This window comes from Alternaria arborescens (genome assembly GCF_004154835.1).
Source record: "Alternaria arborescens strain FERA 675 chromosome Unknown contig_3, whole genome shotgun sequence".
NCBI lineage: Eukaryota > Fungi > Ascomycota > Dothideomycetes > Pleosporales > Pleosporaceae > Alternaria > Alternaria arborescens.
In genome coordinates, this window is record NW_021167858.1 from 300,980 (window position 1) to 328,821 (window position 27,842).

Genomic DNA, 27,842 nt, shown 5'->3' on the forward strand with positions numbered 1-27,842 from the left:
TTTACTACAAGTACTTTCAATGCACGACATCCCCTCAATCAGAGTATAAGCTTCGTACTCACATTGATTTTCCATATTCATATTATTGCTGAAATTCATGCGGAGCGTGTGGCACATGATGGGACTGAAGCGCGAGTTGAGTATAAGCAGCGAGAAATTACTTGCGCAATCAAAGACTTGTAGTGTAGCTAAGAATGTCAATTATATGTTTATTATGTAAGATTATCACTTCGTATGCTTTGTTAATAATCATTAATCACTCTCCATGCCTCCATCATCGGCGATCTAGTATGGCGTGTCAGCCTTTCTGATTGCCTCCCAATCCGTCGCAGTTTGGCCTGATGTTGCACCAGGAACGTCGTGTTGATGATGGCCATGAATAGCAGGATTACCATCCGTTCCGCCAATGCCAGTGCCGTAGCGCTCGGTGTTCATAGGCAAACCGGTGTGTGGCTCGGTGACCGTGTTGTTATGGTCCAGGTCGGAGACAGGATGCGCGCCGTACACACCCTTTCGAGTTTCGCTAGAAGGTATGTTAGAAATGTTTGATTGACGAGGATGGTAGATAGGACCTTACCGGTCGCCAGAGATCATACTTGGGTCACCGATCGGACCATCCACACCAATGTGTTCCTTCTTTCCTATGGAGCCATACGGATCAGTCTGGTGCTGCTGGTGCTCCATAGCTTCACGCGCGGGATGGCCCTTGGGTGGGTCCTTGTGCAAGAGGTGCTTGCCCTTCCAGCGTGGCGAGTCTGGGTTATCATCGCTGTAGTCCCTGGAGTGCCTGGGGCTGTAGTCTCGAGACTGGCGTGGTGAAGACTCAGGGCTAGCAGAAGACTTCTCTTTCTTGGACTTGTCACGGTGCAAGAATCCAAGAAGACCACCCTTCTTCTTCTCCTCGCCTTCATTCTCCTTTCCAAGCTCTTTCTCGCGCTGATTTTGCTCCTTGATCAGGCGTGCCTGCTCCTTCTCATGTTCTTTAGCCAGACGATGTTCGTCCTTCTCATGAGCTGCAAGAGCCTTGTCGTGCTTGTGGACTTCTTTGTCATGCTTATGCTGTTCCTTGTCAAGCCTGTGTTGTTCCTTCTCTTTTTCGTGAGCAATCTTCTTGAGGCGCTCTTCGGCTTCGCGCTCGTCTTGGTTCTGAGAGTTGACGTAGGCTGCGCCGCCCAACCCTGCTGCACCCACAGCGCCACCTAGAACAGCAGCGTTGCGCTTGTCGTGATTCTCATTTGTGGCATTAGCCCCCCACGGTTGAATCGTAGGGTCTTGAGCATGTGTGTTGTGTGGTGCGATGGTACCTGAGGTAGGGTATGATGCATCCGTGGCTGTCTCATGCATGGGATAAGAAGACTGCGTCGCGCCTTGAACTGGGTATGCAGGCTGATCGGAAGACGCAAAGTCTTGTTTTTGACGAAGAGGAAGTTGAGTTGTGTTATCGTTATGCTTGGATCCTGCATAAGCTCCGGCTCCTAATCCAGCGGCCGCAAGGCCTGCTCCACCCAGAGCAGCGTTCCTATTGATGTGGTCGTTGGGGTCAGTGCGATTCACATTGCTTTGAGTAGTAGGGTCGTTGTAGTCGTATTGAGTCCTTGATGAGATGGGGTTGGGAGCACGTGCGCTGGTAGCGGTAGGGTCGTATCTCTGGTCTGGCATAGAAGCTTCAGGTTGTGTCATCCTGTGATCGCCATATGCATTGATAGCTTCATATGCTCGCTGTGTCATGCTCTGGTTGCCATGGATATTTGTAGCTTCGTTTGCTCCTGGCTGTGTGATATTGTGATCCCGATACGCTTTTGTGGCTTCGTATGCTCCGTAACCGGCGGCGCCTGCACCTCCGACAACAGCAGCATCACGGCCATAGTGATGTCCACTTTGTTGACCAGCCTTTTCGTCGACCTTGGGATCCAGGCGGTTCAGTGTGTCTGACTGGTGCGGTCCGACTGTGGTGTGTCCCTTTTGCTTTGATGGGTCAGGTTTGACTCTTGGATCCACGATATTAGCAATGTTGCTGTCGTGCGGCCCGATCGTTCGCGAAGCAGGGTCCTCAGCCGTGGGTCCAACGTTGTGGTGTATCTGTTTACTAGGATCTGGTTGAACCCTAGGATCCATGATATTTGCAGCATTGCTGGAGTGAGGTCCGATAGTGTTTGAAGCTGGTCCACTGTCTGTATTGTCACGATTAGCAGCGTAGAGGCCACCAGCAGCAGCAGCAGCTCCGGCTCCTGCTAGGCCCGCATCACGACCATAATGGTGCTCAGGGTGCCTCTCTGGAACTGCGGTGGCGGCAGGTGCCTGACCAAGATTACTTGATGGCTGCTGAGCAGTTGTGTCTGAAATTGGCGCAGGAGCTCCTGTCGCGCCATAAAAGTTATCATGTCCTACAGGTTGAGCAGTTGAGGTGCCTGCGGTAGGAAGAGGCTTTGAGAAGTTTGAAGTTGGTTGAGGAGCAACGACACCGGATCCAGTACTGGAAGTATAAGAGGGGCCTTCAGGAGGCACTGCAGTGCCAGCGCTAGGAGTATCATTTCGGTTGAGGGCGTGGTGCATCCCGCCGGCTGCTGCGGCACCTGTGCCAAGTACTGCAGCATCACGACCATAGTGATGCTGTGAGCCAGCTGTCTGAGACGGATCATGGGAGACTGGAGGTCCAGAGATAGTTGAGCCGGCGCTAGGGGCTGCCTCAGTCTTGGCCTGTGGATCGAACCTCTGCTCGTCGAACTTTTGCTCCTCTAGCCTGGACTTATCACCCAAAACGCGAGGGTCGAGTACTTTACTACTGTATGGGCTGGACTCCTCGTAAAGAGGCTGACTACTACCAACGTCCTGGGCATCGTGCTTCTTTGAAGCTGTATGAGCGCCCAAACCCACAGCCCCAGCACCGAGGCCTCCGGCAATTGCAGCGTCGCGGCCATAGTTGTGGTCGTCAGCTGATTTTGGCCGAGGCTCTTCGAGTGTTCCCGTATGTCTAAGCTCGTGAGGCTCGCTTGTAGACGTAGTGTCCACAGAAGACTGAACGTGAGATGGATCCAATGTAGACGTAGGCTCTACATTCGATAGGTTTCCACTTGGTTCAGTGGAAACAGGTTGAATGACAGGAGCGTAATTAAGGAACGTTTTCTCGTCACTCGGTGTTGCGATATATTCGCCAGGAACGTGTCTATGCGACTCAAGTCGGGGATTTAGAGGTCGTTCACTGGTGCCTGACATCCCAGTCGTGGGAGTAGCAGCAATCGAAGAATGTGTAGTTCCAGATGGGTTGATGTCCTGAGCTCCATACTCGTGTCTCTGGGTAGACGGTGGAAGGTCAGAAGATCTCGAAGCAGCAACAGTCGCGGCAGCCAGAGCCTCGGGATGGTAATCAGATGTCGGCTGGCTTGGGATATTGCCTGTCTGGGTATTCGTCGTAGCAGCAGCTGGCGAAACATCTCCATATGTAGCCTGGCGAGTCTCGAGACCTCGATCCTGAACATCTCTCTCTTCTGACCGTGACAGTGTCTTGGAGGCGCCAATGGCAGTGGCAGCCGCTGCTGCTCCAGCCAGTCCTTCGCGTCCATAGTTGTCATGAACAGGACTCTCGCTATTATGTATACCAACCTGCTTCTCTTTTGTGCCTGGCTCACGCTCGCTGATTCCCTTGCTATGGACGGGCGAAATGTGTTCAGTCTGATGACGAGTGGAAGCGGGATCGTCATGAGGTTTTGTAACAACACCTCCAGCGAGAGGGAAAGATCGATCAGTATCCGCGGTGTAGCTCTCCTGTCGCAGAGTGTTCTCATAAGGTTGGTGCTCTGTGGTATAAGCAGGGTTAGAGCCTAATGGCCTACTGCCAGTCATGCCGGATTCTGCACACGGTCAATATATACGCGTCAAATAGTAGATTCAATCTACGTACGAGAATGTGTCTGGCCAGGGTTTACGCCCCTTCCTTCAGTCGAGCCAGCACTTCCAGGATCTCCACCTCCAACTACTTGGTCTTGACTCAGCTCCTGAGTAGGCATGTGCGTCGGCATGGCAGCATGTCCCTGATTCGCTCCCGCGCCAAATCCGATTACGCCGCTCTTGATGCTCGCAACGCTCGGTTCTTGGGCATGACCATGAGGATAGGCATCAGGGCGATGTGCACCTTCCGCAGCTGTGCCTGCATTCCCAAGTGGCTGCGAAGTCGTGGCGTGGTCTTGGGTCCTGCTGGGGTCGTATTGAGCGCCAGTTGCAGCTGTACTGGTAGTTCCAATGGGTGCATCTGTACCGACTTGCGCAGGTCTTCCGTGAGCATCATGTGCGTGGAGGCCGGCTGAACCGCTTGGCTGGGCTAGCTCTGTGTATGGGGCCCCACTGGTGGTCTTGATCTCGTATATTGGCTGTCCTGTATGTCCCGCAGTTGTATTCCGACCCTCGTTTCCGGCGCTCATCTGGTCGTAGATTGGGTGTTGCTGACTGGGATTGATATTAGCACAAGTCACAGTCGAAAGAGGGAAGCTCAAACCCGTCAGCAGTGGACGACGATGTCTGCGCATCGTGGGCGACAGTGTCATCTTTCTTGTGTCCGTGAAGGACGCTCTTGATCTTCTCCATGTTGTTGCTGATTAACTGCGATGATGCACACTGCAGCGGGAGGATGAGCTTGGAAGGCTCTAGTTGTATTCAAGGATCAGCTCAAGCGCGGTGCTAGAGTATGAGAAAGCAGGGCACAGCTCGTGAACTACACGACATGATGGCGTTTGTTGTAGCTAGGCAGCTTGACGCCGATGAGGTCATACAGATGGGGTAGCTGCAGGAGCTAGACGGCCGCCTTCCAATAGAACGGCCAGCTGCCGCGTTCCAGCCACGAACAGCCACGCCTTATGCCCATTGCAGCGGTTCGACCTGTCTACGGTGCAGTGTGAAGGTGTTGATGTAGCCAAAGCAAGTTGTTTGACATGCGGGGCAGCGTCATCCTGGTAAGCGATCACTTCGATTCGAGCCATGAGCCTCCGATTGAGGCTTCGGAGGATCCTCGGCAGACACACACGTGCGAGGATGACCAAGGTAGCCCCCCTCCATGGATTGGCAATGCTGCTCCATCCGGCATCATTGATTGACCACTGGGTGTATTTGATATCAAGACAGTCAATTTGCGTTGGCGGTGTGTACAAATATAGGGATGACTTCACCGATCGCGTCCCACACAAAAGTTACCCCACACTGTGTTGCGCAATTTCCGAGCACCTGACCATAACCCATTGAGGTAGGCCGGATGCAGGCACGCGGCGAGTGGACGGACGTGGGTGGGACGTCAGATCTTGACAGAAGTTCTGGCGGCAAAGGGTTCCAGTAGAGCGTCTAGGATGGGTCGTCCAGACAGACCCCAAGTTGCGCTGCGTATTGCTCGAATACGCTGCCGATGCCATCTGGAAGCTCGGCATGCAGTACCTCAACGCACCATCCCAACCACCTTCCGCAACCTGCGCTGCCACTATCCGACAGTCAGCGAATGAGGCCTGAGATTGCGCGAATTACGACGGTGGCAAGCCATGGATGCCACTCCCAACGGCAGTTCACCCTCCAACAGCTTAGCGCTCACCCACCAGCAGTCTGGCCCACCTTTGCACCTTTCGCTAGGAAACCCTCGGCCGACTGAACCCAGTTGCTTCACGCCGTCTGTTGCGCTTTTCGCGCCTGCTTCCATTCTAGAAAACTTCTACCGCCAGGCATGCATGCAGCAACCTAGTTTCTCAATAGCTGACCCCCCCTTCGCTCGTCGGTTCAGCGTCGTAGCGAGCCTCCGTCACTCCCAAGCCCAACATCGCGTTATTACAGTGCAGGCCGCGACCAAGCTTTGCACTTCTCCGCGTTTTCTTCTAGCCTGGCTGCGCGTTTCATCCGCCGCATCGCTGCCCATATACAACCCACCATCTTCCCCAGTGCACAGTGCCTGACCACTGGAGCGTCCCACCGCAGTTTCGGATACTCCATCTTTCGCCCAGCACTCGACCAGGGCTAGCTCAACTGCAGCGTCTGTGCCCCGACCCACTCCCTAATCAGCCTCACCCTGCTGCCGACATCATACCGGACCATCCTTCCGAGTGCCCTCTTCCTTCTTCTCCAACAACACTTTCACACTCCGTCAACATTCACACCATCACTCACACACGCCTACTTTAATCTTCCCCGCTATTCCTGTGCTGGCTTACACGTTCCGGTTCAACTATACTCTTCGCCCACAATGCCTGGCCACCTTCGCACTCGCTTAAAGCGCGTTCTTACTGCTGGCTCACACAAGAATGCAAAACCAGAGGAGCCAGAATCTGATTTCTACAAGCCTGGCGAGAAGATGCCTCCGCTAAAATACCGTCGCGCCGTCGATCCCGAACACAAGAAGAAACTCGAGGAATTCAGCTTTTCGACAGCATGGCGCCGGCACAGCAATGCCTCGCTATATTCACCCATGGGTAGCAGGCTACCGAGCCGTAGGAGTAGTTTCAGGAGACGCAGCCGCAGTCGTAGTATGCACCGAAGTCGGAGAGGAAGCTGCTCTTCAGACTACGATGCTGAAGAGTGGGTAGACAGCGGCATCGGAGCGAGCATCGCTGGTGACGACAGGCCCGCAAATATCAAAGAGGCCTCCGACGACGAAGGCGACGTGCTCAATGGTGTGTTTTATCTTACGTATATATGACCGATCTTTTACTGACGTGCCTAGTCGGTCTCTCTCGCAATCCAACCGAAGACCCTCGTGACGCTCGTCGACAAGCCGCTCGCCGCTCCAGTTCCGTTCAGCTAACATCGAGACCCGCCACTGGCTCCGACCGCACTCGTAATCCCTCACAACCCTTTTCAGCTGAAGAACTCGAGATCGCGCTACAAAAATCACACCTCGAGGCCACAAAAGAGGAGTCGGATAAGAGTGCCAACGAGAGTCCTTTTGAGGACTTTGACGACCCAAGCCCCTTTCTCAGACCGCGTGGTGGATCCATTTACGTACCATACAATGGTCAGGGCACACCTCCAAAGCTGCCTTTCTGGGGCACTGCGTACCCCTCATGTGACGACGCGCCCTCCGCTGGCCATTTCTCGAGACGGCCTTCTGTTTTCCTTGCTTCTGAGGATGGATGTTGCACACCGCAGTACGATCGCCGTGAATCGTTCTTCGTGCCAATGGATGCTCCAGGCCTAACGCAAGCACGTCGAACTTCCGTCTTCGTACCCGCTGACGACGAGTGTGTATGTCCTCCACCAGCTGCCGAAGCACCGAAACGCAAACCCCAGCCTTGTGCTCCATGTGATGCCATTGCCGCAATCCTCGCAAGGCCCGATTGATTTTCCTCTCTGCATTAGCGTTCATTTCACTGTCGATATTCGATTCATTCGGTCTGTACATATTGTCCATTGCATTTCTCTGGCGTTATCTCCATGTAAGAACCCTCTGATTGGTTCCATGTCTGCAAGCCAGGATTTGGCCTTTTCCTTCACGGGCTGGGATTACTTCATAGACTACATTGTCAATGGTTTTTCGTTCTTCATATCACATAACGAAATCTTCTACGGTCTCTGTCTCATCACATTTTTCTTACTACTCTTGAGCTCCGTCTCGTGCATATGTGCGATTACAAATGCACTCATAATACTCGAATAATTGATAATTCACGAGTTCACGAGTTCACTACATGGCTGCGCATTCAACAAACCTTCAAACCATGATTGCTGCGGCGGCAGTACGTGTTCAACGTTTAGTGCACCTGCGGTCTTCGGAGCCGCCCACCCACGCGCACATCCCATCCCAGCGATCATCGCCAACCAACTACAATTCATATGCAATGCATCGTCACTCGCTGAGCCTCACTCTAACAATCCCAGTCTCAGCATGCGAGAGAAAAAAGGACAATTCCCCAATGGCCATCAGACACAACAGATTCTCCTTGCAGAACACGCGTCGCATTGCGTCGTCGCGTCTTCTCCTTTACCGACAAATGGCGCGCGCGCGTGCGCGTGTGCGCGATTGATCAGCACGTTGTTCCTTTTCCCTTTGGCTGTGTCCCAGCGCGGCGGTAGGCACGTACTCCACCATATGCATTGCTGTTCAACCCGTGAGATTTTTTCCGCGGTGTCTGCCGCTTGCTCTCCGCATCGACGCGCACTCGGCCCTTTTCCATGCGTCGTTTTCGTGGGGTTGAGAGGTCGGTTCGGATGTTCAAAGCTTGCACACGTTATGCTAAAGACTATGCTTGATGCGTATAGTGTAGTATAGTACAGTACAGTATAATCCTAGACATGCACCAAATCCCGATATAGGTTTTTGGTTTGTGGAAGATCTGTACCACCAGTAGAAAACCGCCCGTTGAAGAAACCTACGATCCGGCTTTTTCTGAAAATGTCACGCCATGAATGCAGTTGTGCGGTCGGAATGAACAGTTGCCGATACTTTCCGCTCATTGAGACACACGGAACAGGATACCCCTTGACGCAATCTCTATTCGCGGGGCATTGGTTGGGGCTTTTCTTCCCATTCCATCATCCCGTCTATGGTGCGGAACAAATAGCGGGCGGATGGGAGAATGGAGGGGCAGCACAGAGCACTCCGCACGCGTAGGTAGGGCGGGATACCATTTACGTATAGGCCTTAGTCTCAATTTTGCCTCTCTCTGTTCGCTTGTTGGTGCGGTCAGTTCTGCCCCCACCCCGCGCTTGCTCACGACTCGGCGGACTGGGCAGATCATAGCTTCATGTAATGATATGCTCGGCGGCATCGCGGAACACGGACGTCATTACGTAGATGGACTTGGCTCTTGTGTCCGCTACGCCAACCGGTTTACTTACTTCTTGCGAGTTGTGCATTGTATGCTTGAGGCGAACTCACGATTCATGTCTAGGGCATATTGCGCATAGCATGAGTTATGCGGGTTGTACGTTCGAGTTGGTGATTAGTGATTCTTTTTGTTGAGACCCCAATTCGGATAGAGCGGGTGGGATGAGCGGGTGTGGGAATAAGGATTGAGGGAGGACACAAGGATGGTGGGGTGATGTAGGATGTAAGACATGTGTGTAGTTGGGTTGGATTGTGCCACCGGGAGAATGTCATTATGTAGCGTATGAGTGAACGAAGGCTTGGGTTACCTTCTTTGGTCTGCAAGGTACCTAGAGAGAAAGCCACGATACGACATGAAGATCGACTTGTACGCCTTGCTGCTTTGCAATGCATACGGGGCATCTTCGTGGACGAAAATAGCTGGAGTATCATGTGGAAATGAGTGAATGTTTCCTAGGTAGTATGGATGCATTGATACATGGCTAATAGTATAGGCGTGGTTGAGACATACAGCGCTAGGCTCGAAGTGATGTTACCTATTGTTGTACAAAGATTCATGATAACAACATAGGTGCGAGACAGAGATAAAAGATGTTTTTAGCTATGCGGGGTTATAGTCAAAGAGTCCTTGACCCTGTGCACTTATCCTGGTAGCTTGTTGATGACCTCAAGATCGGCAAGAAACACTGCATCAGATATCAATGTAATGAGAGGACCAGAAAACAAACGGAGACTTTCTGGTTCTCCTACCACTATCATCAACAAGAATCAAGATCGACGAAGTGTGAAGTCCTGAGAGTTTCAGTGGCATATAGTAGCCACTCCTGTTCAGGTGCGCAAACAGCGTAGAATTCTTCTGCTGTCCGGGTCTTGAATTGTAAGCTATTACTTCTTTCACGGCAAGATTTGTTCTTGTCTTCATTACGAATACCAAACAGCACTGTACTCGTTTCGCCCTTCTTCGTCTGTATTCAATTACATACATGTTTTCTGTTCACCATTTGACATCCATATGCGAAGACTACAAGCATCTAGCTATTCCGGATCTGGAAATCGCGTCCCGGCACGTTAAGCGGTGGAGTATAGACTAAGAAACGGAGCTGCGGGATAGAGATTGCGGGCTGTGGATCTAGGACATACGAGATGGGTCCCTTAAGGCGCAATAGATGTAGTAAATAGAAACACTAAGCATTCTATCATCCGAAACACATACGGAGCTGTATTATAAACTTGACACCGGAGATGAGGAAAAAGGCTATCTTTGTGCTGGTACACAGGCTGGATCTAAATGCTGAACGACAGATTGTGTGAGCTGCAATTTGGACGTCGAAGCGCACATTCTAGAGATACAATTGCGGGGAGGGTGCTTGAAGAGATTCTAGAATGTGCCGAGACGCAAGCCAAGATCGGAACTCATATGAGATGTGTTGATGACTTTGAACACCCGGGTACAGGATGGCTTTCCTGGGCACGGCGTACCACTTGTGCCGATGGGCCCCAAGATTTGTGGCTTGCTGCAGCTTGTATCCTATTATATCAACGTTGTGCTGACATCTAGTTCTTGTCAGTGACACAAACGATTCAGAGCTACTGTGCCGGTCGCATTTGAGACATCGCTGCTCTACATTACCTTGGTGTGCTCCACCACCGACCTGGACAATGACAACAGATGGTAATCTGTTGTACACGACGCTCAAACTGATAAAGATAGATATCACTATCGATGTAAGGACGATGGAGGATGCACTGACGACGAGTGCTAGGTGGTTTGTTGACGAAAAGCTACACGCAGATCTGCCAGGCTCCAAGGACAATCGCACACGCGAGCGCCTCGAACGATAAGATTCAGACGAACTGTCTTCTCTATCTCTAGCCAGGTAGTTCGCGCATGTCTGGGTATGCTCAGTGAGGTAATTCCCATGCATACTCGACAGTAGCGCAACGTCGCGATTCCGGGTGTCTCGGAGATGATTGAATCACGAACCATTCCTTGCCAATGGGATTACTTCCGATGCGCGTTACGATGGTACGATCATCGCCACGCACCCCAAGCTGCCCGACCGCCTCGCTCTTACCAGACTATCTCGACGGCCCGCCGTTGCGAATGGTAGGTGCAGGCAAAGTTCGCAGTAAACATGGCAACAAGAGCAGCGGAGACCCTGACAACATGCTGGCGCGGGAAATGAGCCATGACAGTGCCCTCTTGCACCACAAAATCTCGTGAAAAGCTGCAGACTCTGGACAAACATTCCCGCATCAGGGCAATCTGTCGCACAGAAACTCCACACGGCACAGGAAGACTATGCCCACCCCTCGTTAGTCCTCCGACGCTTTACTGCTTCGCTGCAAGCTGCCCGATATCGCCATGCGCCGAGATGCGCCATTGACGGCAGAGGCCCAGCTGCTCGCCCCACTCTGGCAGCCCGAGCCGACGACTCTAACATCGCAGCCGCAGCGAGACAAAGTCGACAAGTACAACGAAGTCAAACACCTGGAATACGATAATGACATTTCGTCTTTAGCGCTAGGATTTGTTCCATTCCCCTTTACCTCTGGTGGTGGCATTACATACAACACAATGGACGCTCCAGAAGCGCGCAGGTTTTCCACGAGTACGGCTGAACGCGTCGGCTTACTCAAATCGCACGACAACGCGGCGAAGCAGCGTCAATATGGCGCAATTCCTGATCCTTCAGAGATTGAGAGTTTATTGGGAGGAGAGGGGACGACAGAAGAGCTGGGAACAACGGCGGGACAGGAAGCCAAGTTGCTACTGAAGTACAGCGTTCCGCTTATGGGGACGTACTTGCTGCAATACTCGTTCAGTCTTGTCACCATATTTGTCGTGGGGCATAGTAAGTACTTAGAACAGAGAGACTTTCGGACGCAAGCTGATTGACACCCCCTATAGTCGGGACGGATGAGCTTGGTGCAGTATCTCTAGCTACGATGACCGCCAACATCACCGGACTTGCAATCTACGAAGGGCTGGCCACATCGCTAGATACCCTCTGCGCGCAGGCCTATGGTTCCGGAAGGAAGACCATGGTGGGCCTCCATCTTCAGCGCATGATACTCTTCATGCTGGCTGTTACCATTCCCATCGGAGCGATCTGGCTGTGTTCTGGCTGGATCCTCGCAGCCCTTGTTCCGGAAAAAGCAATCGCGCATCTTGCTGGATACTACCTCTCTTTACTTCTTGCCGGAGCACCGGGCTACGCCATCTTTGAGGCCGGCAAGCGGTTTACGCAAGCCCAAGGCCTTTTCAATGCTTCGCTTTTCGTCTTGCTTATTGCAACGCCCATTAACATAGCTTTGAACTATGTTTTCGTCTTTGTTCTGGATTGGGACCTTACAGGTGCTGCACTTGCGACTGTCATTTCCAATAACCTTTTACCGTTGTTGCTCTGGATTTATGTGTACTTTGTCAATCCATCTTCGCTGGAATGTTGGGGTGGCTTTACCAAAGCTGCTTTTACGAATTGGGGACCCATGGCAAAATTGGCCGTCCCAGGCATCGTCATGGTGGAGACGGAGTGGCTTGCTTTTGTAAGTTCTGAATCGTGTATCTGCGAATATCGACTGTATGCTAATTTTGCTACAGGACATTCTTACTTTCTCGACAAGCTATCTTTCCACAGCCCACTTGGCGGCGCAGTCGATGTAAGAACTACTCCTCTTTAACGCATCAAAAAATACTGACATCAGAAGCGTCATGACACTGGCAGTAGCTATTTACCACGTACCTTTCTCTGTCGGCGTGGCTGTTTCAACACGCTTGGGCAACCTAATCGGCGCGGGTTCCCTCTCCGCAGCCCGTACCGCCACAAAAACCTACGTGTTGACCTTCCTCGCCATCGGCCTCATTGACTTTGCATTCTTGACTGCTTGCCGAAATATCCTTCCCAAAGCATTTACAAGCGATCCGGAAGTCGTCAGCATAGTAGCCACCGTACTACCTCTGCTTGCCGCTTTCCAATTCGCCGACTCCACCACTGCACTAGTAAATGCACTTCTCCGCGGCTTGGGCAAGCAAAATATTGGAGGGTGGTGTAACCTTTTTGTTTATTATGTTATTGCTGTGCCGTTGGCACTTTTCCTTTGTTTCAAACAGGATATGAAGTTGGTGGGACTTTGGACTGGGTGTGCGGTAGGCTCGAGCTGCATTACGATAACGGAGGGTATTTACATGAAGTTCTATAATTGGGACAAGGCGGTTGACGATGCACGAGAAAGGCAAGAGTAGAGGACTTGGAGTTCATGAGGTTTAAGTAATGTGGAGAGAAAGGGCGGTAGAAGAGACAGGTGTGAAGTACCCATGACTTGATTCAGCGAGTAGTCTGGATGTGGATAGTGTCACCAAGAAGATATATGGCTAAACCCAACTTTAAGACTGAGTGGTTGATGTTTCTTGAGTGCCTCCAATACGAGCAAAGCCAGATGTCCAAGGTCAGTTCATTAGTAAAGCAATAACAACATAAAAGCACGACGGAGATGGCAAGGGGCAAAGCGTTAGATCCAAAAAGATCCGCATAAGCTATACAAGGTATCTACGACGATCCTTGTCATGATGTCTCCATGAGCTACTGCTTTCGAAGCACTCTTCCCATATTCAAAACGCATAAACCTGAACGCTACACAAAGAAAACAAACATGCTGTACCAGTAGGTACATTTCCATTTCTATTATCAGGCTTCCCTTAGGCCAGCCTCCTGCTCTCATATACCGTCGACCAACCTATCGGCGGGCGAACTCGATGTCGGTCTTGGGACGCGGCTTGATGTTCGGGTCGTACCACCAGATGCATACGACAAGCGTGATCATCATAGGCAGGAAGTCGTAGACGTAGATGGGCCATTCGTGCGAAAGTAGGTAACCATCCTATACTCTGTTAGCAATCTGTCCAAATGCACAAGAAGCGGAAGTGGAGCGTACCTTTCCCATAGCGTATTCAATAACCCTGCAAAGGTTACGGATAGTGATACAGACACTAGCCGCATACAAGAACCAGATCAGCTTCGTCCACGGGATATCCGCGGATGAAGCTGTAGGTCCCTTTTGGAGTCGTACGTGCCAGATACTCGCTACGACGACGAAGAAGCCGAAGATAAGGATTTGAAGGATCAGTCCACCGAGGATGATGTTCTCGCCGCGCTTGAAACCATCTTTGTCATTGGCTGAGACGAGCATACCAGCACCACCGGCTTGAATTAAGCTAGAATGCAGGTTAATATGGTTGTTCGTACAAATTGTGAACAATATGTAGGGACGTACAAGCACAGAATATCGCCGCCAACGAAGATCTTGGTCAACCAGTTGACCCGTATCAGAGAGTACTCAGCAGAGTCCGTACGTCGGATAAGACGACCGAGAATCATGTAGATGGAAGCGGCGAAGAGGATGGGCGCCAGGAGAATGAGTGTAGACTGGATGATGTACGGTGTTTTGCCTTCGGTATCGTTGTGGGCTGCGGCACGAGCAGAGTAACCTATAGCTTCACACTAGGGCGGATGTTAGCACCTTGTTATCTATTCAAGTATGTTCATGTGTAGAAGCTGGGAAAAATTTGGGTAGCAAAGTACGTACCAGAGCTCCAATGACGAACGGTATACAAAACCATGTCTTATTCTTGACGAGGCGGAATGTATGAATGAAGAACAGTATGAACATAACGACAGCGGCGATGGCACCGGCTGCGATGGTGGGGGTGTACGGCCAGAGCACATACTCTGGCACCGCTGAGGAGTCATCTGCTGGTGTCGACATCTTGTGGTGGGGATTAGGTGTACGCGGTAGGCGTCAGCGGTAAGAGCCCGTCTGATATAACAGAACCAGATCAGAGAGACAAGTACTGAACTAGATGGTATGAGTAGTTTTTGAGGTGGTACACCGTTGAAGTAGTGGTGTTTTAAATGGGGTTGGCTGATGGAGAAATAAATGGCATGGTCTTTATGTATAGAAGTCGCAATGGATACTTGTGGGGCACAGCCCACCTAGCCGTATCTCGTACATAGATCCTCTAGACCCGTACATAGATTGCCCGAGCAACCCCTTCCCGCCGCCCGCTGGGATATGCAGATGCTTCAGGGAAGGAGGCGTGCGGTCTGTGCATACGACTAGCGTCCTTGGATACGACGCGCCAATCGCATTGCTCTGTGAATACTCGGCCCTACTCTTTTCTATCATTCTTTGGGTGATGGCTCGAACTCATACATTAGCTGTCCGCGTATAGTAGCATCAAACACGGAGTAGCAGGACAAAAGTCTTCAGTGTCGCGTCCAGAATACGTCGTTACGCTTCTCGTAGTCGGTGCAGATAGAAAAGCTGTCTGCCTCGCTCGTTTCGCACAGCCTCCTCCTCAATGTACCTGGATCAGGGTATGATTCTTTCAAGTCGATTGATTATTGTCGATGACGGTGGTCTGCATAGTAAGTAAGTGGGTGGGTACTTGAGCTAGGCCGCCTTCACTTACGACTTAAGACTTTATCAAGCCTACCAAGCACTCCTCGCAAGCATTTCCCAAAGCAGTTTGACAAGAGGAACAAACAATGCCGATTTGGTGTTAAGATATTGTTTCGATGCAATAGCCGCACGTCTGTTGGTAACCGTCAAGCAAAATTACGGTCCAGTGTCTCCGCAATGGGCAGCATTGCCGCATCGAACGGCCTGTTTCATGAACCAAGGGCTCACTTCAAAGCAGGCTGGAGGTATCTGCAGTTCGAGGGCATGAAGTTGAGGGGCGGTAGAAGCCCGCATCAATTTCAGGCTTCACGTCGTATGCCCTGAATATGGCGTCGGCGGTACGGAGGCACCACGAATCTGCTCCTTCGGCCACTGCAACCACGACTTCCATTCGCTAGGGACCATGTGATCTGCAATGAGAAGTATCTGCTCCGCGACTCCTTCTAGATACCAGTAGTTCTCTGCTGCTCTATGCATGATGACAGCAAAGTGTGCAAAGATGATCAAAGATCCTGGTTGCCTCTCCGATAAGAGCTCGACATAGCGGTCCGAGACAAGATGTATCCATATCTTCAACAAAGCGTCGGAAGGCGGCTTCGTAGATTTCTCTGCAACCTGGAATACGAGCTCGAGGATATGACAGGCATATCCATATGCATCGACAATGTCGGGAGGGTAAACGTGATGGACTACCTCGGAGAACTTGCGGAGCTGTACGAGCTCAGTATTGGGTGGTTGCTCTTCGGTCTGCCAATTGATATTCTTGACGTCGTCTGGAATCACACGACCTAATTCACTCTCCTTCATCTGTTCATAGACCCCTGTTACCATGGGTCTAATTCTCCGAGTCAGGACGAGATTGGAAAGAACGCTATCGAACACATGATCCAGATCATTGTGGATTGCAAGTGAAGCGACACATGCATGCGGGAACAGCGTGCCGGCAAACAGTAGGACTGCTTTAAAGTTCGAAGGATCGATATCGCGAACCATTGTCTGGAAGTTGAGCAGAGACGCTTCATGGTATTTCTCAGCTTGGTACGAGTATTGTTGGGCCTCTTCTGGTCCTGCAGTTCGGCTCAAGTGTAACGCACTGAGTGCAAGAGCCGCTTGGAGAAGATATGGATGATCGAATGCAATCTGTATCAAAGTAGTTGTAAATACGTCCTCGGCGTCAGTATGCGCTGCGAGACTTTTGGCTGTGACGGTCGTGTAGTGACTACCCACGCAATTAGCTTACGCTTCTAGGTGTCTTTCTTGTACATCGATAAAAAAGTTCTGTTGCTCGTTGAGATCATACCAGACCATGGAACCACAGTCATGTACTGAGAGACTCAATCACATATGAGAGTACGTACTGGAGCAATCGTAGTTGGGGTATATTCAATGCCAAATCTGGTTGACTGGAAGCGCCATTGATAGTGATGGATCCAAAATCTGGTAGTGGCTGTTGGTCAAGAAAACCGGAAGTGCCATCTGTGGATGATGGCGTAAAAGCTGGCGTTCCAATAGGTAAAGGCGACACGTTCGAAGCCTCACGACTCTCTTGGCCCGTGGATGGTCGATATTCACACACGGTGCCTTGCTTTACGCAGTTTGCGCAATTTGGCTTTTGCTCGTCGCACTTGAAGATGGTCAGTCGTATGTAGAATTCAAGGTTCGAATGGGAAGGCGCACTTTGACATGGCGGCCTTTGCATGGTAAGCAGCCGTTTCGCGACTTCTTATGGGGCTTGCGAGTCTTAGCTCTTTCCATGTTATCTTGTCGCTGCGAGGATCATATCAGTGGTTTGTTTAGGGAATGTGATGACAGTGGACGATCAAAAGCTTAGGATGCGTGACGAAATCGGGCAGTCTGCCTTCACGCTAAAATATGGTCTGTGCTCCCGAAGCTGCCGTAGGCTGTGCGACTCAAACATCCGGAACACGGAATTGTGGCTGTGGTATCGACGATCTTGGCAAGCATATACTGAGTTACATGGATCAAGGAATGGTCGAAGCACTGAAAATAGAGAAAGTCATGTATAACGTTATACATACATTCTTACATTCATGGTCAATGTAAACGTCGTATCAAGAACCTAAGTGGATATCCACGTCCCACGCTAAGTCGAGTAGATATTGTAACGCCAGTCCAATGCTCATCTTCATGCGATTACTGCTCGTCGTCTTCCTCTTCATCTTCTAGATCGGTCCGCTCAACAATCAGATTACCGCTCCGTCCGATACGCTCTTTAATCGTACCACCAGTCTTGAGCTCATATACCTCGCGCGGCATAGGGCTGACGAGTTGGAACTTGTACTCATGCTCGAAATCTGTTGGTTTCTCTATGTTCTCCTGTACACCTACCTCAGATTGCAGGATATCGTAGCATTCGACGAATGCATAGAGTTCCTCGATCTGTGCATCTGCGGCGAACTTGCGAACCACGCGCTCTGCATTCGGCATACGAAGACTGATGCGCACGATGTCCTTTTCCTCAGGCTCGGGCTCAGAGCGTATAGATGCAGCGCGCCATTGCCTCCATTGCGCGAGATTTTGTGCGTATCGTTCGATGGCTTGTTCGCGTTCGAGTGCTTCCTTTTCTTCTCGAGCTTTGCGCTCTGCTTCCTCCTTCTTCTTGCGAGCTTTCTCTCGGTCAGCTGCGAGTGAGCGTTCATATGCGCTGTTTTGTTGTTCTCGGATGTTTCGTGTCGCTTGTTGTTCCGCGCGCTGACTACGCACGCGATTGAGCGGCTCTATGTGTTGCTGCATTGCCTGTCGTAGCTTGGCAATGTATTGTTGTGGGGGCGTAGGACCAGCTACACGCACGGCAATCCCCATAGCTGTTGACGAAACTTGGGGTGTATGTACAATGAGACCCGTGAACGGGAATTTGGTGCACGACAGGGCGGCGGAAACTTGATATGCCTCGGAATCTTGCACGTTGCCAGCCCAAAGTATGATGTTGTTCTCGGGGTTTCGTACGAACTCCATGACCTCTGGCGAAAGAAGTGTATCCCGTACAAAGGATGATGTTTCATCATGCTCTGGGCTGACCAGCACCACCATTAAGAACTGTAGGTTCTTCTTCGCTAGATCAAAAGCTTGTGCGTATCCGCTCTCGAAGAACGGCAGGTTGTGGCTTCCATATTCCTCCTCAAACTCGCGGATGAAACGCGCCGCTGTGTCTCGTGGGTTCAAAGGTCGGCGCCCGCTCGCGCTGCGCTGAGAGGCAGGTGTGTTGATGTTGCTAGCTGTAACCCTCCCCCATGCGCGCGGGAGGAAGGGAAAGATCCATCCTAACAACCGGAAGGATTTCGCAAATAGGGAGTACACGAGCGAGAATGGCGCAAAGAATATAGCCAGTACTAGCGGAACTTGTGTACTGACTTGGCTTTCTGGCTGTGGGACCACCCTCGGAGCAGGTTCTATCCTCACTCTCCTCCCACTACTTGTAGATGATCGTGGTGAGGCAAAACCGTTTAGTAGTGTCTCTTGTCGGCGGACGTCTTGGGGCGGTGGTAGTTGGGCGGCAGCAGCAGCCACTGGGTCTTCGGTCGGTTCGCCGTCGAAGAAGCGCGTGACCGCTATATTGACATTCCATTGCGCGCGTTGGAGTATCGGTATCGCATCAGATGACGCTTGGTCGGTAACAGCGGTGTATTGTTGAAGCGCGGCTTGCTGGTCGGCTGTGAGAGATGCGATGTCCGTATCCGCCATGTTGGCTCCGCCACCCACTTTATTTTCGGTCGAGAGGTTCGGTTGTGTAAGATTATATCTCAACGTGGACGAGTGATATATATCATCGGAAAGGACTGTGAGATGACAGTGGGACGTAGGGTGAAAGTATTGGTGTACGTGTTGCTTGGCCTTTGCTGCGATGATGTAGCGATGGTCGGAGCTTTCCCTCCAACTAACCGCGGGACAAGGGTGAGGCTGACCTTGGAAACCCCGGCCGTTGCCACAGAGCACTACCAATCGTGGGGTACTCTTGCAATCCCTTGACACAGGAAACTAGTCAGGGTAAAGCCCCGCACCAATTAAGTGCTTGACAACAATGCACAGTATTTGCGAGCTTGCGGGTCTCGGAATTTTGGCAACTAAGGATATATACCTGCAAAATCGAGATTTTTCTCATAACAGGCATATCATCGCCCGCTTGGCGTAAGTTTACCACAGCGTGATCCGAGTAACGCCTGCTAAAAACATTCACAGCAAGCGGTAAGGCGTCGCACTTGTAATGCGAAGATCACTCGTTGTAAGTTTGTCTACGTTCGAATTGCGTACGAGCCAGACACTGACTCAAATTAAGCGATTCGGGTAGTGGGCACACACAAAAGTCTCAGTCTTCTTTTTTTTGCCTTTGCAATGCCCTGACAAAAGCTCCAGCGAAACCTCCGATAAGATTATGTTTGCATTCTTAATCAAGGTAATCGTTGCAAGCATGTCTAAGTCAAAAGCGTTGACGCGCTTCTTTTTGACCTGTCAGCATTAAAACAGCACCGCTGTAAAAGTTTCACAGTAGTGGCCTTTCTATCGACTGACGTAGAATGATGGAAAAGTTTGGAAGAGATTAAAGATATCTATAGCAGTAACTGGAAGTCGTGCAGGTGACGCAAGTTCAAGACTACAACAGCGATGACTCCAAACAGTTCTGCATATGATGAATTTACTTGCGATAACCCATCACCGATCAAATATACCCTTGTGGTGTTGCACAGAGCATATCTCCCTAGGCAAAGAGTGGACATAACCTCGAACGTTCGCAACTTCCGCGACACAAACGATACCAAAAACCCTACACGAACGATGTACTAGGAAACCAAGGCGACATGAGGTAAGTCTTGCCACACTGTCTATTCTGGATACTATGGAGAAGTCATGTAGGAACAGCTAGGTACCTATGGTTCAAGCTCAAAATTCCATATGTACCACTATTAAGGAAGCCAGCGCAGCACCCACCACAAACCTATTCATGAACGCTGCAACCATATCCACCTTGGCACTCTTCTCACCCTCAGAAGTCTTTGGATTCTCCTCATTGCTCTTTTCCTTCCCCGTACCCAAAACATAGCCGTTGCTCCCCGCAATAACAATTTCGAATTTCCAGTTCTTGTAGCCTGTGTTTGTCGCACACTCTTCGCGCATATTTCCCTCGCCCCAAAGTGCACATTTAACAATAGTGCGACTATTCGCGTCCTGACACTCTTCTCCCAGATTAATAGATGGGGAGCGCTCAAAATAGATATTGAAGCTGTTGCACATCTGCGCATGTAACGTGGGTGTGCTGGTAGGTGTAGCGGAGTAGTCGAATGCGTTTGGGGACAGAGTGGTCGACGAAACCTCTGGCTCGCCATCTAGGTTAGATCTCCCCCACATGAGGCATCTACTCGCACACTCAGTTGGACTGTATGCTTCCAGTTCGTGATATCCAAGGTAGTTCGTGCCGACATATGATGCATTCGCCCCGCAAAAGGCGAGGGCATAGCCATGGGGTGTGGTAGCCTCTAGAGCGGGAGTGCGAATTAATGGAGACGTGTAGAAGGACGACACACTGTCTTCTTCTGGAACAGGGCCGTAGCCTGGGACTTGAGGGCGACAGTCGCCTTGGGTATTTTGAACGTGCTGGGATGGGAAAGTTTGTAGACTACCGAGGGTTGTGGGGATGGTACTGGTGGGAAATATGGTGGTGTTTGTCGACGAAGTGTTGTATATTACTGTAGCGAGTGTGGGGGTAACCATGGTGGTAGTCACGGTACGTGTGAAGGTAGATATGTTGGAAACGTTGAGCGTGGCTGCTACCACACTGAGTGAGGTAGTATTTACCATCTTGATATGATTGAGTTAGAGAATAGTGAAGTAGATTGATGTGGGAAAACTATTTTCGTGCTCCCTTGTCGTCGTTGTACGGTAGCGAACAGGTGGCTGTGTATTCTACACCACCACCTAGACCATAGTATTAAAAAAAAAGCTATAATCTCCGTCTGGGCGCAATTCTGTGTGATTGCGAAGTACTCGTGCTTGTACTCCAGAACCTTCTAACATATTGCATTATTCTTGAATTTCTTACCTGATTGTTCACATAGCCGACAGCCTACTACTATAAACCGTCATATCATCCCTGAACGCACTCTGACCTGTTGAAATCTGTCAGCAAGCCGTAAAAATGGAAGCTCTAGTATTAAAAACAAGAGCCTAGACACTGACCTTTCAAACACCGTTCCACAACCCCAATCCACAACCCTCTCCCCTTGAACCTCGCTTCCTCAGCTCCCCACCCATTCACTGTCTTCAGAAAGGCTTCTTTCTCCCACCCATTCATTCTTTCAGCCATGTCGGTTATTGTCTCAGTACTTGTCCGTGTTGTTACAATCACAGCATCCGATTTAGGTAGACGCGCAAACATTTGCGTCTCGGTACGAACAAGTAGTTCAGAAGGGTGAAGATTTGCTATGTTTCCGGCAAAGAAATCCATGGGCCGGAGAATGTGGAGTGTGGAGGCTAGAGAGCATCGAGGAGGACGGGTTTGAATGAAAATTTGGTGGAGGGATAGAGGGCCGGTGTGGGAGTATCTGGACAATGTAGGAAGGTCGAGGGTTAATATAGATGGCAAAGCTGAGAACGTCAGTCTGATGTGGGCGATGGAAAGATATGAAACTTACTGGACCAAGGCAACATTGGCAGTCTCCCGTTTTCATCACCATGAACCATGATATTGACTGGTTTTCCCATGTAGGACGTTATGATGTACCCGGATGGGAAGAGCGTTGTACTGGCGTGCAAGTACCACATCCTAGTACTCTCACTTCTCTCCCAGATCATAAAATCTTCTCCGCACAGTCTCGCTACAACCTCCAATGGATGTGCCTCCAGCCTACCCGCTAATTCGAAATCTTCTCTTGTCAGTTCATTCAGAATATGCTTCCTACGATGTTTAGTCTCGAAGCTGAACTTGCTAGGGTGCTGTTCGACGAGGTAGGAGGCAACTTCTTGCAGCAGCTCGCGACACGCGGATTCGCCATCGGGAGTGAGGTGTATACAAGATGATCGGTTGCGCGATAGGAGGTGAGTGCGCGCGGCGTGGTACTCAATGTAATGTTCATCAATGGCTAGCCAGTCGCGCCGGTCCGTTGAGGTAAGCCCTAGTTGTGAGGGTTGGAGATAGTCGGAGCAAGCAGAAGTAGATTCGATAGGGTTGTTTGTGTAAGGGAGGTTAGGGAAGTAGTCGCCGTTTCCGCAGTCATCTGCGTCAAAGGCAGGCATGCGGGACAGGCGGCATTCTTCTGCTATATAGGCGCGGGTTCCAGGATTTGTGAATGAAGATAGGTCTTCCTCATCGATATCTTGGAGATTCACCATCGTCGTTGCTTGTGAGAAACCATGTGGTTCGAGTGCGGTAGTATGAGCGGTGTCGTCAGATAGTGCTGATAATGAGGCATGTGTGAAGACGGTCATGCGTCGGTGCTTCATGGCGTTGCTGTGTGTGCCGGCTCCGCTGTGGTTGTCGGCCATCGGAGCATGTTGTTGTGCATCCTCATGCTCGATCTTGACGACGAGGAACTTCTCTGGCGCAGGACCGAGAGCGCCCTTATAGAACCAAAGCCTGACTGCAGCGGTACCTATGAAGAAGAAGTAGAAACATATACCAATAACGAGAACGAGAAGAACGTATAGAGGCATTGCTCCGGGTTCTTGTAGCTGACCGGCTACCATGTTTGGCGATCAGGCAGGCGGGAGTATGACTATTGCGGAGGGTAGGAACTGCAGTATAGGTACGCTTCCAATTTCTGACGTCGGGATCGCGCGTGACCGAGCATCTCTGTGGCGTACAATGTCGGTGTTGTGAAATGTTGCTCATGTTTGATAAAAAATGTGAAGATGTGAATGTTGCCAAACATGCCACACTTCAATGCAAAACGAAAGAGGGCAGTGGGGAAAACAGTGAAATCACCGGCCATGCACATGTTCATGATAGCACATGTTATAGAAAATGGCTAGCAGGATTAAGAGGCAAGAGAAATGAGATTGGGAAAATATTGGGTATCGCGTTGTTTGACTATGGAAAAAGCGAAAAATGAAATCGTACTCCGTACTCCGTGGTATATCCCTGCATGTATCAAAATAGCCAGCTGGCCAGGTACCATGCAAAACGAGATGCGTCAAAAGCTCCTCGATTATCCTTCAAACTGAAACTTGCTCGTCATACACTGAAGCATTCGCCTCTTATTCGATCTTAGGCAAAGCATCGATCTTCGCGTACAGTTCCTGTGCTTCCTCAAAGACGTACCAGACCTCCTTGGGAACACCCTTGAAGGCCTTCTCGAATCTTTCTGGGCAATTCTTTTTGCCTTCGTCCATTTCCGCAACGCCCGTTACCTTACGAATGTAGATAGCACCGATCCAGCTCTTGCCAAACTTGCGGTACGCTTCGCCATACGATTCAGGGTCTGTTTGGGTCGAGTCACCGATAAGGATGAACTTCCGCTTGGGAAACCAGCCATGAACCTTTTCAATGCGGTCAACCTTGTAAGCTTGGGTACCTTGCGTCAAGTTTGCGAGGAAGCCAGCCAAGTTCATCCAGCTAGCGTCGCGTAAGATCATGGTACCATTGGGGTAGTATTGCTCGCGGAAGTTGCGCAAGAACGGGTAGAGGTTGTACGGGGATGCGGAGAGATACCAGAAGGGCGGATTGTCGAGCTTCTGCGCCATATGCCTATACAACTCCGGCATGCCCTTGATCGGCTCTGGCTGCTCTGCGAATGTGGTGGTCAAGATACCGACAGGTGACGATGTCAGAGTCTTCTTGATTGTATCGTCGATATCGGAAAGGACGGCCCATCCCTTGGGTTTTGCGAAGGTAATATTGAATGACGTCGCCTCAGCATTGACGGCCTGGAACTTGTTGACCTGGCCGTCCTTATAATCGGTTCCGGGAATGGCCAACTCGTCTGAGCTGATACCGTCGCGGCCGCTGGGTCCTAATCTGGTTTTGAGACCATTGAGGTCAATTTCAACAGCGTGCGCTGGAAGAATTGCGTCCGCAAAGGGCTGGAGTCTCTGGGCGACTGTTGCTCTAGCCTGTTCGTCGTCTGCAAGGCCGATTTTCTCGCTGACCCATGCAACGAGCTGGGAGATGTCCTTGCCGCTATTCTTGACAAAGTAGGCAGCAACAAGTTCCGCCTTCCACCTTCCTAAGCGATTCTGGTAGGCAGTCGTATCCAGAATCCATACATAGTCGGTGTCCGGGTTTACGTTGGTGAAGAAAGGGTTCTTGCGACCAAGATAGGAGGAAAGGTTGTCCTTGAGGGAAAAGCTGAATCGGTTGGCGAGTTTAGGCATATCTGCTTCAAATGCGGCAAAACCCGAGTTCTCTCTGGTAATGTGCTCTTGTTCAGTTTCTTCGACACGCATACGAGCCTGGCCAGCCATGGCGGAAGCGGGTTCGGGCGCCATTTTGTAGGTGATGTTGAACAAAGACGCTGGTGCCTATGAAAGTGGTGAGGTCAGGAGGTGAGTGTATTGCACGGGACGGTGGGAGGCGAGGACCATGGCTTGAGGTCATATACTTTGTGCCTGGCACTTGACCAAGGCAAGGTGAGTGGCTGTCGAGGTGTCTCACGAATGGAGCAAGTGCGCATGAAGAATGACGTCTAGCCAAGCCGTAGCTGCGGCATCCTGTAGGAATGATCGCTTGCCGAGGAAGCGTCGATCCTTGAACCTTGTCGCCACATCGCATCGCCTCGAATAGGTAGGGACAACTCAGAGACGATAATCGCAGTTTCTAACACTAACAGGTTGCGGGCATAGTCACAGGTGGTGGCAGCGAATGGTAGCTTGCTTAGCGCCGATGAGAACAGAGTGACGCACGCAACCACAGCCAAGCGACCACAGTGTGAGTCTCTGATATCTGTAGGTGCCCGTGACAGGTTGATAGTATTCTTGAACCTGAATAACATGTCGCTGACCCCGTCTGTTGACGGAAGCCTTTACTTGGCTGTGCCAGACTTTGGAGATGGTGAGGTGGAAGATGGGGCATTACTGAAGAATTAGGCTGGGTCGTGACGTTTGACGTGTCTCGCAACGTAGTGTTAGCACGGATAGATCGGTACTGTGCTCAGGCTATGTCATCGTCACACCTCTCGGCGACAAAGAAGACGACGACGACAACAACTGCCAGACTAGCTTTGATGGTTGTGTATTGTCAACCGCCATCTGCATCTTGCCGCCACCGGTCGAGAAGACGAACCGTGGTATCACGCGGGCGCACCATAAGCAGGTACCCGGTCATGTGCTACGACTGTCTTGACGTATCCTAGGATGCTTAGTAGGAGACTGGTCTCCAGCAGCTGTGGAATCAGTGTGGATGCACGGAAAGGGTCCGATTAAAAAGCAGACTACCGGGCCGTGGGTCTGCAGCAAAAGGCCGATGGCCTATCTTGGCACACCCTCCGCCATCCAGGACGCGTAGATGGTGCCGTGTGGGGGAAGGACATGGTGGTGCAGTACAGCGATGGATGCAGCGTCGCCACACGTTGTACGCGGTTGTTTACGTTGGCTGTACGTGTGTTCGCGAAGTTGTCATGGCTTGGCAGCAAGAGGCGCAGCCCTACCTAGGTAACCGTCCGCGCGAGGAAGGAGCGCTGGAGGCCTCGATCTATACCGCGATCCCACCATCGCTCTCCCTTCCACCAAGACTCACAGACTCGGAGCCATCTCGTGTTTCGTGCGGTTCTGCGCTTTGTTTTTGCGCAGTCACTTCAAACGCTCCTGCGACCGTTTAACATTGCGGAACCGCTCCGCCCGTAGCAGCAGACATGGAGCTCAAGAAGCGCCTCAACTTTGGCAGCTTGATGCGCAAACGGTCTTGTGAGTCCCGCCATGCACTTTGGTCTGGTACACTCTAACGCATCCAGCGCATACAGCCCAGGATGTCAATATCGATCCAAATGCTGACACGCCCGAGGCCAATGCCACCAGGGGAGTGGTAGGTTATACCGCCTCGTCGCATCTTCGCAGCAGCTAATAGCGAGCAGATGCTCTTCTGCGAATCTGGTGCCGCCAACTCGGTACGGTATTTGCCCACAGAATCATGCCGCCCTACTGACCTTTCTAGGGCGAAGAAGTCCTCCACCTGCCTACCATCGTCGAGTCCGCCGTCGCAAGCCCGAGCGCTGCATCAGCCGCCGCCAGACAGATCCGCATCTTCCTCTCCAAAGAAAACTACGCCCGCCCTCATGTCCAGTACAATGCCATTATGCTCATCAGAATCTTGGCCGACAATCCGGGCCCTTCTTTTACCAAGAACCTCGACAAGCAGTTCGCCGATACAGTCAAGTCCCTACTCCGCAATGGTCAAGACCCAAGTGTAGCGCAGATTGTCAAGGAGACACTGGATTCCATGGAGCGAGAAAAGGGATATGACACCAACCTAAACACGCTGTTCACCATGTACAAGAAGGAGAAGGGCCTTATGGCTGTTGCCGCAAAGCAGTTCGGCCCCCGGAAGCTCAATGCGCCAGGTTGGTCAGGGTCCCAGAACGTACAGGGCGGCTTCAGTTCAGGGCACAGGTCGTCGTCTAAGACATTGCCGCCACCAGCAGAGCTTGCAGGTCGCATTGAGGAAGCGCGCACATCGGCCAAGCTTCTCTTACAGCTTGTCCAGTCCACACCAGCAAATGAACTACTTGGTAACGAACTGGTCAAGGAGTTCGCTGAGCGCTGCACGACCGCCCAGCGTAGCATACACGGCTACATCGCATGCGACAATCCGGCACCCGATGATGATACTATGCTCACGTTGATCGAAACCAACGAGCAGCTCTCCCTCGCTGCTTCCAAGCATCAGCGCGCCATTCTCCAGGCCCGTCGGTTCATGGGTGCCTCGCCGTCTCCACCAGTGCAGAATGGAAACGCCATGCCGCCGCCGCCACCAAATGGTAACACTAGTCCAGCTGGTGTGCCTACACACAGCGATGCGCCTTCGATACCCTCCATGAACTTTGGAACGATGCAGCCCACCCAACCGGCTGGCACAACATCTACCAACTATGGAAGCGACGAAAACAATCTTCCTCCGTCACTGCAGGCCGCACCGAATCGTACACAACCGAGTGCACAAGAAGAGAACCCGTTCGCTGATCACTATACGACTACATACACACCTCCAGCGCACCAGAACTCGTCATCGGCCAACGATTATGGTGGCCCACCAGATCCTTACCATCCAGGCTTTCAATCAACTCCGTCGTATCTGGGTCGGCAAGAGAGCTCTGCAAACAACTTGACCATGCACGGTGCGCAACCACCGATTCAGGAAGAAGACGAACACATGCGACCGCGCATTGAACGCCCACGGACGCCTGAGCTCAACGTGCCTCAGCAACAGGCCCACGACGTTTCGCCCGTCGCTGAACGTAATACCGTCACGTACAGATACTAGGAATCTTGCGATGGAGGATCGCGCGGCGGACCAGACCCGGACAGGATGATGTGGGGTAACGTTTGACAGGCCCGATTTCTCCCTCTGGACCCAACGGGTAATGCTGATGCTTTGAAATCACAAAGTGTACATGCTCTTTCTTGTTGCGCAGAGTCGGAGAACTCGAAATTT

General features: G+C 51.3%; 10 protein-coding genes across 10 annotated transcripts; 3 read left to right on the forward strand and 7 right to left on the reverse strand.

The window, feature by feature from the left end:
- Positions 1–285: 285 nt before the first annotated feature.
- Positions 286–4,578, reverse strand: AA0111_g1549 (hypothetical protein; the record flags this gene model as incomplete). Its single annotated transcript, XM_028647220.1, has 4 exons — positions 286–523; positions 578–3,848; positions 3,899–4,440; positions 4,490–4,578. 4 exons carry the CDS (start codon positions 4,576–4,578, stop codon positions 286–288), a joined length of 4,140 nt encoding a protein of 1,379 aa, XP_028510904.1.
- Positions 4,579–6,208: 1,630 nt separating this feature from the next.
- Positions 6,209–7,302, forward strand: AA0111_g1550 (hypothetical protein; the record flags this gene model as incomplete). Its single annotated transcript, XM_028647222.1, has 2 exons — positions 6,209–6,635; positions 6,686–7,302. The coding sequence occupies 2 exons, from the start codon at positions 6,209–6,211 to the stop codon at positions 7,300–7,302; spliced, it is 1,044 nt and encodes a 347-aa protein (XP_028510862.1).
- A 3,851-nt stretch (positions 7,303–11,153) lies between these two features.
- On the forward strand, positions 11,154–13,034 carry AA0111_g1551 (putative transporter; the record flags this gene model as incomplete). Its single annotated transcript, XM_028647223.1, has 4 exons — positions 11,154–11,643; positions 11,700–12,337; positions 12,393–12,451; positions 12,500–13,034. The coding sequence occupies 4 exons, from the start codon at positions 11,154–11,156 to the stop codon at positions 13,032–13,034; spliced, it is 1,722 nt and encodes a 573-aa protein (XP_028510861.1).
- Positions 13,035–13,525: 491 nt separating this feature from the next.
- AA0111_g1552 (hypothetical protein) lies at positions 13,526–14,554 on the reverse strand (the record flags this gene model as incomplete). The annotated part of the gene is made up of 4 exons (XM_028647224.1): positions 13,526–13,669; positions 13,724–14,003; positions 14,063–14,289; positions 14,375–14,554. The coding sequence occupies 4 exons, from the start codon at positions 14,552–14,554 to the stop codon at positions 13,526–13,528; spliced, it is 831 nt and encodes a 276-aa protein (XP_028510572.1).
- Positions 14,555–15,556: 1,002 nt separating this feature from the next.
- Positions 15,557–16,949, reverse strand: AA0111_g1553 (hypothetical protein; the record flags this gene model as incomplete). Its single annotated transcript, XM_028647225.1, has 2 exons — positions 15,557–16,469; positions 16,609–16,949. The coding sequence occupies 2 exons, from the start codon at positions 16,947–16,949 to the stop codon at positions 15,557–15,559; spliced, it is 1,254 nt and encodes a 417-aa protein (XP_028510571.1).
- Positions 16,950–17,404: 455 nt separating this feature from the next.
- On the reverse strand, positions 17,405–18,952 carry AA0111_g1554 (hypothetical protein; the record flags this gene model as incomplete). The annotated part of the gene is made up of 1 exon (XM_028647226.1): positions 17,405–18,952. The coding sequence occupies one exon, from the start codon at positions 18,950–18,952 to the stop codon at positions 17,405–17,407; it is 1,548 nt and encodes a 515-aa protein (XP_028510860.1).
- Positions 18,953–20,146: 1,194 nt separating this feature from the next.
- AA0111_g1555 (hypothetical protein) lies at positions 20,147–21,061 on the reverse strand (the record flags this gene model as incomplete). Its single annotated transcript, XM_028647227.1, has 1 exon — positions 20,147–21,061. One exon carries the CDS (start codon positions 21,059–21,061, stop codon positions 20,147–20,149), a length of 915 nt encoding a protein of 304 aa, XP_028510859.1.
- A 795-nt stretch (positions 21,062–21,856) lies between these two features.
- AA0111_g1556 (hypothetical protein) lies at positions 21,857–22,945 on the reverse strand (the record flags this gene model as incomplete). The annotated part of the gene is made up of 1 exon (XM_028647228.1): positions 21,857–22,945. One exon carries the CDS (start codon positions 22,943–22,945, stop codon positions 21,857–21,859), a length of 1,089 nt encoding a protein of 362 aa, XP_028510858.1.
- A 510-nt stretch (positions 22,946–23,455) lies between these two features.
- Positions 23,456–24,685, reverse strand: AA0111_g1557 (hypothetical protein; the record flags this gene model as incomplete). The annotated part of the gene is made up of 1 exon (XM_028647229.1): positions 23,456–24,685. One exon carries the CDS (start codon positions 24,683–24,685, stop codon positions 23,456–23,458), a length of 1,230 nt encoding a protein of 409 aa, XP_028510857.1.
- A 1,361-nt stretch (positions 24,686–26,046) lies between these two features.
- Positions 26,047–27,671, forward strand: AA0111_g1558 (hypothetical protein; the record flags this gene model as incomplete). Its single annotated transcript, XM_028647230.1, has 4 exons — positions 26,047–26,098; positions 26,155–26,216; positions 26,266–26,298; positions 26,346–27,671. The coding sequence occupies 4 exons, from the start codon at positions 26,047–26,049 to the stop codon at positions 27,669–27,671; spliced, it is 1,473 nt and encodes a 490-aa protein (XP_028510570.1).
- Positions 27,672–27,842: the final 171 nt, after the last annotated feature.